The 12,549-nt window shown below is 38.2% G+C and overlaps 2 protein-coding genes across 3 annotated transcripts; both read right to left on the reverse strand.

The window, feature by feature from the left end:
- Positions 1–1,868: 1,868 nt before the first annotated feature.
- LOC139493926 (plectin-like) lies at positions 1,869–11,793 on the reverse strand. Of its 2 annotated transcripts, none has more exons than XM_071282097.1 (2): positions 4,131–11,793; positions 1,869–3,849 (listed from the first exon to the last, which is right to left on the reverse strand). In XM_071282097.1, the coding sequence occupies exon 1, from the start codon at positions 11,609–11,611 to the stop codon at positions 10,820–10,822; it is 792 nt and encodes a 263-aa protein (XP_071138198.1). In that variant the 5' UTR covers positions 11,612–11,793; the 3' UTR covers positions 1,869–3,849; positions 4,131–10,819. The 2 variants fall into 2 exon arrangements, with proteins under 2 accessions (XP_071138198.1, XP_071138197.1); XM_071282096.1 differs by having other exon boundaries at positions 4,131–10,860.
- LOC139493986 (uncharacterized) lies at positions 5,441–5,914 on the reverse strand. The gene has a single exon (XM_071282154.1). It carries the CDS (start codon positions 5,912–5,914, stop codon positions 5,441–5,443), a length of 474 nt encoding a protein of 157 aa, XP_071138255.1.
- Positions 11,794–12,549: the final 756 nt, after the last annotated feature.

Consider the following 12,549-nt stretch of genomic DNA (forward strand, 5'->3'; position numbering starts at 1 on the left):
TGTTGGAAATTTAATTTTGAAAACGAATTAAAATGTTAAAAACGAATAGACTTCCAGTTGTTGCTTTTCCAATAAACAATATACCTCTACCTAAATATTCATTGTCGGTTTTAATGGTAACGTTTGATACTTGATTTTTTTTTATTTGTTGAACGCATTTTACGGCAGCATACAGTTCCCCCCGTATAAATTGTTTGCTTGTAAGATTCAAGAACTGGACCATTTATATTTTTTATGTTATTTGGTTTCCAAAATATACCATAACTGGCCTTTGCCGTTATTTTTGCATGCTTCATCAATGTATTATTAAATGTCTGAACTGTTCAGGAAAACGTTAACGTTGTTTTCGCGGACATTCTGATGCGACGTGATGAACATGGTTTTGATTTATAAATTTTGTTTTTGTTTGTGTTTTGTTACAATGAAATAAAAAAATAGTAAATTTGATAACTCTCAAAAAATCATTTCAGTTGGCCTTTCCTTAATTACACCCTTTCATTTGAGCCATGTCTAGGGGCGAACTTTGCCGTACGGAGCTGGCGAATCTCACCGAAATAATGTAGGTTGTATACGTAACTTTGAATCACAGCAATTCCCGAATGATCCTAACTCCCCAAAAAAATAATTTCGGTAAGGCCTTCCTCAAGTTCTATCCTTTCATTTGAGCCATGTACGCTGGTGAACTGTGCCGTATAGAGCTGTCAAGTTTTACCGAAATAATTGAGGTTGTATTTATATCTTTTCTTAATATCAACTTTTAACCACAGCAATTCCCAAATGGTCAAATCATTTCAGTGGGGCCAACTCCAGTTATACTCTTTCATTTGAGCCATGTCTGGTGGCGAAATTTGGCGTACGGAGCTGGCAAGTCTTACCGAAATAATATAGGTTGTATACGTACTTATTTTTCTTAACATCAACTTTGAACCATAGCAATTTCCGAATGGTCCTAACTCCCACAAAATCGTTTCAGTGGGACCTTTCAACAATTATACCCTTTCATTTGAGCTATTCCGGTGGTGAACTTTGCCGTACGGAGCTTGCAAGTTTTACCGAAATAATGTAAGTTGTATAGGTATTTTTTTCTTAATAGCAACTTTGAACTACAGCAAATGCCGAATGGTCCTAACTAAAAAAAAATCATTTCAGTTGGGCCTTCCCCCAGTTATACCCTTTCATTTCAATGGTATTTTCTATCTCAATCAAGACCAGCTAGTAACGTATATCAATTTACGTGTTTAAAGACGAATATGTGTGTGAAACATTTTTAATTGATTTTAATTTCTTAAAATAAACTGAACCCTATAACAGAGCCTTTATTTTGATGGGAATTCGGAATATACATCAACATCAAACGGTTCTTTATTGTGGAAGCTATTGACTACTGGTTCAAAATAAAATTGATTTCACAAGTTGCATTGCAACCGCTGAGGAGACGTTCAGTGTAATTTTACTGTAAACAAGGTTATTATAACTCAATTACATAAATCTCCTTGAACGTTGATGAAATACGATGTCTAACATTGGAGTTACTTGTATAGCAATCTGCTTACACTTCTGACTTGATTGTTATCCCATTTTACCCATCGATAACTACATGTATGTGTACTTTCAAATGTCATTATTTATACTTATTCTTTCTTTTCACCAGAAAAATATCCTACATCAGATGATATAATTTGGTATGTCTAACACAAAGTTTACTTGATTATATTGGGTTGATAAAATCACATCATAAAAAAATATTTGCAACAGTTGTATTTTGGTCGTTCGACTTGTTTGACCCAAGAGGGAAATGGGGTACAATTTTTTAAGACTGGTGTACCTGTGATGATTTTTTACCAACAGCTGGACGTAACATCGCCGTATTTTGCACTTAGAAGTCAGTTCTCCTGTGATGATATGATTTATTATTATAAGGGATTCATTTTGTAATTCTACTGCATGTTCATTTTTTGGAATTTTTCAACTAGTTACTTGAATTGAATTCCAATTGATTAATTCCAACACTATTTGTGTTCTTGCTAAACACGCATACATGTATATCATTAAATATAAAATACTGTATTTTTGAAGAGTTTTTATTGATTTTTGAAACATCAGTAATATTTAAAGATGGAGATAAAGTACAAATACAGAATTGACATGAACGCAAAATTGAGCAAGATGATGCGTTAAAAACATTCAGTTTCCTACTCAGAAAATTGCCAAAAGTGGGATATTTATTATATGAAGTTTTTTTTTTTATTCCCTACGTACGCGTGTGCCTTGCTATCCTTGGATTTTTTTCGTTGTATTTGCATGACTTGAGACAATTTTAAAGAACTTTGACCAAATATTTCTCAATATCGCAAAAATTAAAATCGCATTTTAGTCTAAAATGACAAAATCGCAATAACAAATGCACGCAATAATTTCTGAATTTACAGTAGTTTATATGTAATTTATTATTCGTCATGTGTAACTTGTTGTCATAGGTGTAATTGATATGTGTTTATCAAAATACATTCCTATTTGGGATACATAATAGACATGTTCCAGACCATATGTATATTTGGACAGTACGCGTACGGTTCGGACCGTATACATATAATCGTACGGTCCGACCATACGCGTACGGTCGGACCGTATGAGTATAGGCGTATAGCCCAGAACGAGCTGACAATACATGTTATTGGATCATATTGGACCGGTTCGTACCGATTATCAGGTTGTCTGCATGTTGATATCGTAAAATATCAGCTGAAAGACATAATATGAAGCTTTTTGTCGAGTAAGCGAAGAGAACGAGATCAAAAAGCCTTCATATTATGTCGAGCAGCTGATATTTTACAATATTAATATGCCGATAACCTGATAATCGATTTATCGGGCTGTATTTGTGTCTTTTGGAAGTATTGTCTTAGTTTCACCAGCAACCGGAAGTTGACTTAATAAGTTCGGGTCAAACTTATCAACGTCGATTCAAACATTATGACGTTGCTGATATGTCCGGGTCAAAGTTAACGTATTTGACGTCACAAAGCCGTGATATGGAGTTTTATTAAGAGCTGAGCAGATTGATATAGACAGTTGGACGACCGATAAATATGGGTTACATTTAAACAAACATTTATCACAATCTTCAGGGATGATTCCAGGTGTTTTCAAATGGGTCCCTTGAACATCAAATTGGGAATTTTTATCCCAATTGGGAATTTTTTATGCATACAATCTTAAAACGAAACAATATCATTTTCCTGACCTTTTTATCTACTTTTACGAGATCAAATACTCCCAGAACATTTTAATCAATTGAATCCAGCTGCTAAAACAGTTTACCACATGCTTACATAATCAAATCGTTGTTAGGGTTCCACTAAAGTCAAAAATATAGGACAATATTTATAACGAATAAAGCTTTTCCGGAAATACCGATTTATTTTTTATTTTCATGAATTGGGAATTTACATTCTCTTCCTCACCTGTCTATTGCAAATGGATGCCACGACAAAACTGCTCCTGTGGATATTGTGACAAATCACCGTCCAGTATGTTTCAAATCGATTATAAACTGCCGCTGGCCGATTTTATGGTCGCCAAGCGGCCCTAAACTATATAGTGGAATCATCCCATAATCTTTATTTTTTTAGTTTTACAAATTGTAATTATTACAATTAGATGGATAAAATGAACAAACGAACAATTTAAATTAAATATTTGTTTAATTGTATATCTGAATCCTATTTTGGTACTCTCGCCCAAGGTGACACTTGCTATCACAAGTAAAGTAATATTTTTTACTATGACTCAGCTAGTATAACCATGTGATTGTATCGCAATCTCGGCAAATTATAAAGAATAAGGGAGCTACCATTTGATTTTTATGGGGGGGCTAGGATGAAATTTGAAAAAAATAGGCAGGACAGGAGTTTTGAGTAAAAAAAAAGGCAGGATGAGACACTTGCAAAAAAAAAAAGTCAGGACGACAATTTAGGTAAAAAAAAGTCAGGATAAACTAAAAAAAAAAGGCAGGACCAAACAGAGTGAAAAATAAAAAGGCAGGACCGAGATTACAGCTATAAAAAAAAATCCAGGACAAAATTTTTCATCCTAGCCCCCCCATAAAAATCAAATGGTAGCTCCCTAACAACTTGTGTGTGAAGATTGTAGATTATAATTCCACCAGAAATGATACAGGAGTTTTTACAGAGTGTGTATTGTTTGGTAAACTGAAAGAAATAAAAATACACTATTTACACTATGCACGAAAGAAACAGAGAATGTTCAATGCAATAATAATATCAAGTCAAAAACGAAGTAGAATTCTCAGTTCAATTCAAAGTAATACACAATTACAGTTCATATTTGTTGAATAAACGTGTTTGTCAAGTTAACGGAATTAAAGGAATATATATTTAACAGTTTATAATCGATTTGAAACATACTGGACAGGTGAGGAAGAGAAAGTAAACGGTAGTGAAAATACGGATAAGTCTAGATTATTTCCGGAAAATATGAATGTCTGAAAATTCAATCCAATAGACAACTTTCGAGTGAGTGGTTGGAAAACTATAATTCTATATTGTACGAATTATACGACAAATTGAATTCTCAAAATTGACAATCAGCATTGATGTCATTAGGGAATTGTCATTAAGTACCTACAGAACAACCATTATTTCTAGTTTATCCTGCACAATGACGATCACCAAGACGCTTGATGAACGTAAATAGTGCCGGGATACAGGAGACCCCCTCTATCTGTTAAATGACGTCATAAAGGCGCATATAATTGATGAGTTTTTTCCGGTGACGGATGAACTCGAAAGTGGTCTATAGACTGTATAGTAAATATAATTGCGAATGTGATTCAGATTACTCCCCGTCTGAAATCTATCTGATATCACTATTCTAGAAAGTATAATTCCACATATGAATGTCACTATATTAATCCAAAATATATACATATAATTACACTGGGTTGTTCTCTATGAGAAGAATCATGTCCACGATAGGGCGTGTTAGGTTGTGGCTTTCCCATTAACGATTACTCGCACATGTTCGTCTGAACTTTTAAATGAGTTCACTATAATTCCAACGGGCCATTGGGTACGGCAAATGTTTTTGTCCTTTAGAAGAATGACGTCTCCTTCGATGAGATCACGACGATCTTCGGTCCATTTTCGTCGTTGTTGTAGTAACGGCAGGTACTCTTTCCTCCAACGGGACCAGAAATCGCTGGCAAGAGCCTGTACTCGTCTCCATTCGGCAAGACATAGATCTCGTTTATCGAATTCTCCAAGATGATCTGAGGTGAATATGTAGTCGGTTTTCTGTGTCAATAACATAGCCGAAGTTAATATTAACGGATTCTCTGGATCTGTTGATACCGGTACCAGAGGTCTAGAGTTCACTATTGCTGAAACTTCTGCCCTTAGGGTGTTGAGCACGTCATGTGTTAGGCTTCTTCCGGCTGCAGCATAGAATCAAGAATTCTCCTGGTGATACCAATCATTCTCTCCCAGGCTCCACCCATGTGGGACGAATGCGGCGGATTGAAGATCCAAGTTGTACCAGAATTGTACAGAAAGTTCTTGAAGGGTCCATCTTCAACATTGATTGAGTCAATCTTTAAATCATCGATTGCCCCGATAAAGTTCGTTCCACGGTCGGATCGGAAAATCTCAATTTGGCCTCTTATAGCGGCGAATCTCCTGACATCGTTTATGAAGGCTGAAAAACTCATTTCCTCGATTAATTCGTTGTGAATAGCTCTTGTCACTAAGCATGTGAATAAAATTGCCCAACGTTTTGAGTTGGGGTATCCACCACGTGTTTTACGTGAAACAATTGTCCAGGGTCCAAAGGTGTCTATTCCAACGTTAGTAAACGGAGGTGAAGGTTCAAGACGGTCCTCTGGCAAATCAGACATGATTTGATACTCGGTTTTTCCTCTGAGTTTGCGGCATGTCACACATTTGTGAATAATAGATGAGATCAAGCGTTTTGCTCCTACGATCCAAAATCCTGCGGATCGAATCGCTCCATCTGTGCAATGGCGACCTTGATGTTTTATCTTGTTGTGATAGTGTCGAACTAATAAAGTCGTTATATGATGGCGTCCAGGGACGAGCAATGGTTTCTTTTCACGGAGGTCTAAGTCAGATTTGGCAATACGGCCTCCTACTCGAAATAGTCCTTGTTCGTCCAAAAACGGATTGAGGTTAGCTATCGGGCTCCGCTTATTTATTTGTGTCTGACGTTTTACACAATCTATTTCATCTCCATAAACTTCATGTTGTGCAGATATTAAGATGAAATTTTCGGAGTTCGAAAAACTATCCAGAGAAGTCTCTGATGATGCCTGTTTTGACCCGTGTAAACGGGAGAAACGTTCCAAAAAGGCTATTGCTCGCACAAGTGATGTCCAGTTGGAGAATCGATTGATTCTATCAGTTCCGATACCTTTATGCTCTGGTGTCGAAAATGTTTTTGCAACATTAACAGTAGCACGGATTTCTCCATCTTCTTCTGGGTCTATTAGATGGTATATGTCCTCAGAATTCTGTTCTGAGGAAAGAAGTTGTTTTGGTCCCAATAACCATTCACTGCTGTGAATTTCATGGGCTGGTACGGACCTTGTCCCGAGTCTGCGGGATTACGGTTAGTTGGTACATAATTCCATTAACTTGGAGAGCTAAATTTTCTTATTTTCTCTTCTCTATTGGCGACATAGATAAAGAACCTTCTTGTCTCGTTACTGATGTAGCCTATGACTACTATACTGTCTATGTAGAATTTTACGGTGTCTATATATAAATCTAAATTATCCATGATGGTCTGTGTTATCTCGACTGCTAATACTGCAGCAGATAGTTCAAGGAGTGGAATAGTATGACCACTTGTTGGTGCAACTTTAGCTTTCCCAAGAACAAAACCTATGTTTGGTTCACCACTTCTGTCGGTCGTGCGTAGATATGCAACAGCTGCTATGGCTTTTTCTGATGCATCAGAGAATACATGCAACTCCTTTGTGGCGGTTTTGCTGAGATACGGCATGTAGGTACGTGGGATGCGCATTGTTTCGATAGCAATTAGAGTATCTCTCCAAGATTTCCACTCATATGCTGTCTCATCAGTGAGAGGTTGGTCCCAATCGATTGTTTCTGATACTATTTTCCTTAATAGAAGTTTCCCTTGTATAATCACCGGAGCCAAAAATCCAAGAGGATCGTAGAGACTGTTTATCGTTGATAAAATTCCTCTCCAAGTGATCGGTTTGTTTTCTGATGATAATTCAAATAAGAAGTTATCAGTGTTTACGTCCCAGCTGAGACCAAGACTACGTTGTAGGGGTTTGCTGTCGCATTCTAAGTCTAGATCTTTAAGATTTGAAGCTAAATCACTGGCATGAAATGCAGACATAACTTCCGCACAATTAGAGGCAAACTTGTGAAGACGCAAGTTTCCATATTTTGCTAATACTTGTTGTGTGTCCTTCATGAGCTTAACAGCTACCTCTTTAGTAGGACATGACGTTAGACCGTCGTCGACATAGAAGTCTCTTGTAACAAAGCTAGTCACGTGACTGCCAAACTCTTAATTCTGATGCTTGAGCTGCTTTTCTGAGTCCAAGCGTAGCAACGGCAGGTGACGGACTATTTCCGAAAACATGAACTCTCATGCGGTATTCGACAAGGCTCTCCTGTAGGTCATTGTCTTTATGCCATAAAAATCTCAGGTAATTTCGGTGGTCTTTTCTGACACCAAGCAATGAAACATATGTTGAACGTCTGCAGTTAGTGCGACCATTTCTTTCCTGAAACGCAGCAATACTCCCAAGAGATCATTGGTCAAATCTGGACATGTAAGCAGGACGCTGTTAAGTGAAACTCCGTTACATTTGGCGGAAGAATCAAACACACCTCTTATCTGATCGGGTTTCTTCGGATGATAAACACCAAACAATGGCAAATACCAGCACTCCTCATGTTCATTCAATGGTGAAGCAAGCTCTGCATGATTATTGTCTAGGATCTTACTCATAAATGTAAGAAAGTGTTCCCGCTTAACTGGGTTTTTATTCAAACTTGTGTCTAAAATATTAGCACGATGAAGAGCTTGTTGTCTGTTGCTTGGCAATGGCTGCCTTGGCACTCGGAACGGCAACGGTGCTACCCAACTTCCTTCCGAGTCTCTCACAAATTCGTTGTCCATCTGCTTCATGAACATGTTGTCCTCATATGACTGTTCAGGCTTATCATCGTCCCTTGTTTTTTCAAAGAGTGGCGATTGTAAATCTTTCGTTACAGGATCTGTGTAGTTTTTCCGGATGTCAAACTTGCTTGTGCATGGTTGAAAGGTTGAAGGTTGTCCTATAGGTAAAATGTTGATTATTTTGACATTTAACTCAAGAGGCACATGCTGCTTGTTAATGCAGGTTTCTCCTATCACTACCCAACCCAGTTTCAATTGTTGTGCATATGGAGTTCTGGGTGGTCCTATGCGCTGGTCGAGGACATGGTGTGCCTCTATAAGGTCTCTGCCAATTAAGAGAAGAATTTGGAAATTTTCCTCTATGGTGGAATGCTACCCCTAATTTTTTTTAAATGAGGGTGATGCATTGTTACTTCAGTAGGTATTTCGTCTCTATTATTGGGAATATGATAACATTCAATCAGTACAGGAAGGTCAAACTTGTCATTACCATTGATTGATTCCATGACAAAACCTCTTCCTCTTTTCCCGGAAGTGATTACTTTGCCGGAGCATGTTGATAAAGTATAGTTCTCCAGTTTATCTTTGACGTCGAAAAGATTAAAGAATTCGGGCGATGATAGTGACCGGTTGCTTTGGTCATCAATGATGGCGTACATGCGAATAAAAGAGGGACGAAAGATACCAAAGGGACAGTCAAACTCATAAATCTAAAATAAACTGACAACGCCATGGCTAAAAATGAAAAAGAAAAACAGAAAAACAATAGTACACATGACACAACATATAACAACGAATAACTTTGTCCTGGTTATCTTTGTGATAAACATTCACAGGAAGTATTTTAGCACAAGATTTCCCGCTCTATGTATCTTTGCAGATCTCAGTACAGGTAGAGTTCAGTGAGGTTGATTTAGTTTCAGCGGTTTCTGTTGGCTCCCCGCCGTAGTCTTCCTTGGGCGAGCTAGACTGAGAACTTGCAGGTTGCTATGGTCTAGTGATGTGAAGAGCGGTAGTGTGTTGTTTACTTCCACATTCTTTACAACTTATGCGTGCATTGCATTCCCGGTTTCTGTGTTTGGTAGAATCACAACACTTGTAACAGACATTGTTTTCTTTCAAAAGACCTTTGCGTTCCTCTATTGATTTGGCTCGGAACGCTCGACATTCATTTAAAGAATGCTTTGTATTGTTCAGAATACAAAGACCTTGTTTGCTGGCGTCTCCAGATTGCTGCTCAACCGCTGTTTTATGAGTACCAACTTTAGTCTTGGGGTAAGACGTGAACCTTGGCGCAGCACCTTTTGTATTTGGTGTGACTTTTGACCCAAAGATGAATCCGGGATCGTTTTTAATTCTACTGATTTCACTGATGAATGCAGATAGCTCTGTAAAAGGAGGAAAGGCAGCGCCGTGGTTAGATTTGTATCTAGACGCCCTTGTAATCCACTTTTCCTGAAGTCCATATGGTAGTTTTTCAATGACAGGGTTTATTCCGGTCGGTGAATCAAAATAAGCTAGCAGACATCCCAGCTTGGGATTTTCCTTGTGGTATTCTATTTCTGATAGAATGTCAGACAGTTCATAAAGACGTGCGTTGTCCTTATTTGTCAAGGTTGGGAATTTGTCAAGTTTACTCCTGAGAGAGGCCTCCAACATTTCTGGAGCACCATACCGCTCATCAAGCCTCTTCCATAATCTTTGCATACCTATTGTAGGATTATTGGCGTTCGACGCTCTTATGCTTATGGCATGTTTAGCAGACTCAGGACCGAGCCACTTGATCAATAAATCAATCTGTTCCGAGTCAGATACTTGTAACTCGTCTGTCACGTTTTTAAAGCTTGCTTTCCATGTATGGAAGGATTCTGCCCGATCGTTAAAGCTTGTTAATCGGGAGAAAAGCAGGTCTTTACGCAAGAGAAATCTAGTAATCTCCGATGTTGGGTTGATTTGTTGCTGGTGTGCAACAGGGATCTCTTCTTTTACACCTTGTTTTTGTGTTCAGCAAGGATCTCTTCTATAACGTCTTGTTTTGTTTGTAAGACAGGGATCGCTTCTTTAACATCCTGTTTTTGGTGTTCAGTAGGGCTCTCATCTGAAAGGCCTAGTTTTTGTATGCCGGTTACTAATCCCAGATCTGGGGTTAAGGTAACTTCCGGTGACTTAGTATCGGAAGGCAAGACAGCATATGTCTGTGACAGCAAGTTCAGTGCCACGGATGGCACGAACGCTGGTGCTTCGTGACTCAGCTTCCTTTACAACAGTTGATACAGGAAGTTTATTGACGAAATCTTGCACACGCTGGAACGGGTCTTCCTTTTCGTCAGGGAGATCACTAAACGCTTGGCTGTCATCGTATTCCAGGATACGAGCCTCGGCTTCTGCGGCTGCAGCTTCTCTCTGTGCTTCAAGAAGGTTAAACTTGGCTTTCAGCTCGGCTTTTTCACGGCTTACCCGTACGGCTTCTTGTTGCATTTGAGCCTTCCTGCGTATAGCCTCTTGTTCTAATTGCACTTTTCTGTGAGCAGCCTCCTGTTCTAGCTCAGTTGTTCTCTGTGCGGCCTCCTGTTCTAGTTGAACTTTACATTGAGCGACTTCTTGCTCCATTTCTGCCTTTTTACGTATAGCTTCCTGTTCCATTTCTGCCTTTTGTACGTGTGGCTTCCTGTTCCATTTCAGGCTTTTTAAGTGCTGCTTCCTGTTCCATTTCAGCCTTTTTACGTGCGGCTTCCTGTTCAATTTCAATTTGTCTGAACAGGGCTTGTTCCTCTAACATTGCTTCCTGTTGTAGGATAAGTGCATGTTTTTCAACAAAGGCTATTTTAAACTTGGCAGCCTCTGCCTTGGCACGCTTTCTCCGTGCTAGGCTTGACATGTCTGACAAGTTAGAGCTACCGCTGCGTGAGGTTTTCTTACCTTTTGAGGTCTTTGTTTTGGTGGATTTGGCCTTTGTTAGGGCGAGGCGATGCTCGTGTAGTTTTTCCATAACCAGTTCCACTTTGGACAGGCGAAAATCCAAAGAGAGTTTACATGCATCAATTTCTTTTTGACTCTCCAATGTTCTGGTCCTTTTCAGAAAGTCTAGGTATTCATCTGTGAGCCTGCGATAATTATTACAGGCTTTAACAAGTTTGTCCTGGGCTGTTAGGAGTTGCTGGAGCTCGTTAGGAGGCGTCGTGACTTCCAATAACTGGGATTTAATGTCTGTCCAGAGAGCCTCTTGTTCCTGACAGAACTTGTCACGTTTTTCAGTGAAAGCTCCTTTTCCTTTTTCCGTGAGGTCACGTACTCGCCTAGCCTCGGGATTTTCGTCTGACTGTATTGTATTAGACGGATTTTCTAATAGTTCAGGGACATCTTCATCTGGGTGCTGATTCTCTTCTTGTTGTTCCACATGACTGGGATCCATGTTGACTCAACGTTGTTTGGTTGCTGCCGAGTACACACAAGATATGTAGTCCACTGTCAGTGTAAAGGTATGTACGTTGCTACGTTATCGTTCCTTGTCTGGATATGTAAAGACAGGTTGTCGTCAATTTACTATGCTGAGTCTGACTCAGCTAGTATAACCATGTGGTTGTATCGCAATGTCGGCAAATTATAAAGAATAACAACTTGTGTGTATTGTTTGGTAAACTGAAAGAAATAAAAATACAATATTTACAATATGTACGAAGGAAATATAGAATGTTCAATGCAATAATAATATCAAGTCAAAAACGAAAGTAGAATTCTCAGTTCAATTCAAAGTAATACACAATTACAGTTTATATTTGTTGAATAAACGTGTTTGTCAAGTTAACGGAATTAACGGAATTTATATTTGACAGTTTATGATTGATTTGAAACATACTTGACGGTGACTTGTCACAATATCCACAGTAGCAGTTTTGTTGTGGCATCTATTTGCAATAGACAGGTGAGGAAGAGAAAGTAAACGGTAGTGAAAATACGGATAAGTCCAGATTATTTCCGGAAAATATGAATGTCTGAAAATTCAATCCAATAGACTTTATAGTAAATATAATTGCGAATGTGATCCAGAATATTTACATTTACATGTTTGCAGTTAATGCATAACTCTTTGCATTTGCATTTTTTGTGTAAAGTTGCTAGATATTATAAAACAATTGTCCTCCCACATTATGTTTACTCCCAATATCTTCAAATTCAGTGAGCCTAATTCAATTAATGTATTACTGGTCGACACGCTAAATGCAATAGATTAACAATTTGATTAGCGTGAATTTTTTAAATAGTTAAAATAGATTTTTTTTAATTTCAAGTACAGTTGTGTTTTTTTTTTTTTTTTTTATTAATTGGAGAGTTAAGTTATGTTGATATGTT

The sequence above is a fragment of the Mytilus edulis genome, chromosome 11, assembly GCF_963676685.1.
Source record: "Mytilus edulis chromosome 11, xbMytEdul2.2, whole genome shotgun sequence".
Lineage (NCBI taxonomy): Eukaryota > Metazoa > Mollusca > Bivalvia > Mytilida > Mytilidae > Mytilus > Mytilus edulis.